The sequence below is a fragment of the Rhinichthys klamathensis genome, unplaced genomic scaffold (genome assembly GCF_029890125.1).
Source record: "Rhinichthys klamathensis goyatoka isolate OS25496 unplaced genomic scaffold, OSU_Roscu_1.1 h1tg000802l_1, whole genome shotgun sequence".
Taxonomy (NCBI): Eukaryota; Metazoa; Chordata; class Actinopteri; order Cypriniformes; family Leuciscidae; genus Rhinichthys; species Rhinichthys klamathensis.
This window is the reverse complement of record NW_026607194.1, coordinates 75001-77500: the sequence shown is the minus strand read 5'-3', so window position 1 is coordinate 77500 and position 2500 is coordinate 75001. Positions and strand designations below refer to the sequence as shown.

General features: G+C 47.9%; 1 protein-coding gene across 8 annotated transcripts in view; it reads left to right on the top strand.

Moving 5' to 3' along the window:
• The window catches only part of LOC130078040 (uncharacterized), a 51665-nt gene that overhangs the window by 46122 nt on the left and 3043 nt on the right, over positions 1-2500 (top strand). For all 8 annotated transcript variants that reach the window (XM_056243503.1, XM_056243502.1, XM_056243505.1 and 5 more), the window contains 2 exons: positions 966-1052; positions 1124-1229. In XM_056243503.1, coding sequence (XP_056099478.1) covers positions 966-1052; positions 1124-1229 — 193 coding nt within the window. The remainder of the gene's footprint in view (positions 1-965; positions 1053-1123; positions 1230-2500) is intronic.

The following is a 2500-nucleotide window of genomic DNA, read 5'->3' as shown; positions in this document are numbered from 1 at the left end:
TTGTTTATTTAACCCAGCATAATGGGTTGATTCATTATTACTATAGTAATAGCTTTTTCTTTTTTACTTCATAGATTAATTAATGTTTACAGAATAACTTAAATCCTTACTTCTGTTAGGGACTGTTACTTCTCCTGAAGAGGTCGCAAAAAGCCTGCGATAAATAACTCAACCCCTGGGTTGTTATATCTGACCCAGGAGCGGGGTTAAACAAAAACTACCCAAAGATTGGGTTGTTACGTCTGACCCAGGAGCTGGGTAACACAAAAAATACCCAAACACTGGGTTGTTACGTCTGACGCAGGAGCTGGGTTACACAAAAACTACTTAAATATTGGGTTGTTACGTCTGACCCAGGAGCTGGGTAACACAAAAACTACCCAAACACGGGGTTGTTACGTCTGACCCAGGAGCTGGGTTACACAAAAACTACTTAAATATTGGGTTGTTACGTCTGACCCAGGAGCTGGGTAACACAAAAACTACCCAAACACTGGGTTGTTACGTCTGACCCAGGAGCTAGGTAGCACAAAAACTACCCAAACACACTGGGTTGTTACGTCTGACCCAGGAGCTAGGATAACACAAAAACTACTTAAACACTGGGTTTTTACGTCTGACCCAGGAGCTAGGTAGCACAAAAACTACCCAAACACTGGGTTGTTACGTCTGACCCAGGAGCTTGGATAACACAAAAACTACCCAAACACTGGGTTGTTACGTCTGACCCAGGAGCTGGGTTAAACAAAAACTACCCAAACACTGGGTTGTTACGTCTGACCCAGGAGCTGGGTAACACAGAAACTACCCAAACACTGAAAAAATAACCCAAACAATTGACCCAAAAGGCTCAACCCAGGATTTGGGTAGAAAAAATAACCCAATATTTTTTAGAGTGAAGACATGATGATAACTCATAGACTCATCTGTGTAAACATGCATGTGTGTTCTTGTCCTGATATCAGAACGCAGGTCAGGACTGTTAGCACTGAGATTCCCGCTGCATCGCCGACCCTACGCTCGCCTCTACAGACACTGCAGTCCTCCAGCAGGTCAGGGGTTAATGAGGTTTATGATCAGAGGTTTATTATATTATCCAGCGTACTGTAAGATCTCTCTGTAGGGTCATCAGTCGCGACGCCTGTACGGTCTGTGGGAAGCCCATCGCTGGAGACGGGAAGATGATCTTAGAGGAGCTGAACATCATCAGCCACACGTCCTGCTTCAGGGTAACGCACGAGTCAGTCTGGATCTCGATCTGCACTGATGCTCACAACTCTGATGTCTGCCTGTCTGTCTGTCTGTCTGTCTGACTGACCATCAGTGTGCCTGTCTGTCTGTCTGTCTGACTGTCTGACCATCAGTGTGCCTGTCTGTCTGACTGACTGACCATCAGTGTGCCTGTCTGTCTGTCTGTCTGACTGTCTGACCATCAGTGTGCCTGTCTGTCTGTCTGACTGTCTGACCATCAGTGTGTCTGTCTGTCTGTCTGTCTGTATGTCTGACCATCAGTGTGTCTGTCTGTCTGTCTGTCTGTCTGTATGTCTGACCATCAGTGTGTCTGTCTGTCTGTCTGTCTGTCTGACCATCAGTATGTCTGTCTGTCTGTCTGTATGTCTGACCATCAGTGTGTCTGTCTGTCTGTCTGTCTGTCTGACCATCAGTATGTCTGTCTGTCTGACTGACCATCGGTGTGCCTGTCTGTCTGTCTGACTGACCATCAGTGTGCCTGTCTGTCTGTCTGACTGTCTGACCATCAGTGTGCCTGTCTGTCTGTCTGTCTGACTGACCATCAGTGTGCCTGTCTGTCTGTCTGACTGTCTGACCATCAGTGTGTCTGTCTGTCTGTCTGTCTGTATGTCTGACCATCAGTGTGTCTGTCTGTCTGTCTGTCTGTCTGTATGTCTGACCATCAGTGTGTCTGTCTGTCTGTCTGTCTGTCTGACCATCAGTATGTCTGTCTGTCTGACTGACCATCGGTGTGCCTGTCTGTCTGTCTGACTGACCATCAGTGTGCCTGTCTGTCTGTCTGTCTGTCTGACTGTCTGACCATCAGTGTGCCTGTCTGTCTGTCTGACCATCAGTGTGCCTGTCTGTCTGACTGACCATCAGTGTGCCTGTCTGTCTGTCTGACTGTCTGACCATCAGTGTGTCTGTCTGTCTGTCTGTCTGTCTGTCTGACCATCAGTGTGCCTGTCTGTCTGTCTGACTGACCATCAGTGTGCCTGTCTGTCTGTCTGACTGTCTGACCATCAGTGTGCCTGTCTGTCTGTCTGACTGTCTGACCATCAGTGTGCCTGTCTGTCTGTCTGTCTGTCTGTCTGACCATCAGTGTGCCTGTCTGTCTGACTGACCATCAGTGTGCCTGTCTGTCTGACTGTCTGTCTGACCATCAGTGTGTCTGTCTGTCTGTCTGACCATCAGTGTGCCTGTCTGTCTGACTGTCTGACCATCAGTGTGTCTGTCTGTCTGACTGTCTGACCATCAGTGTGCCTGTCTG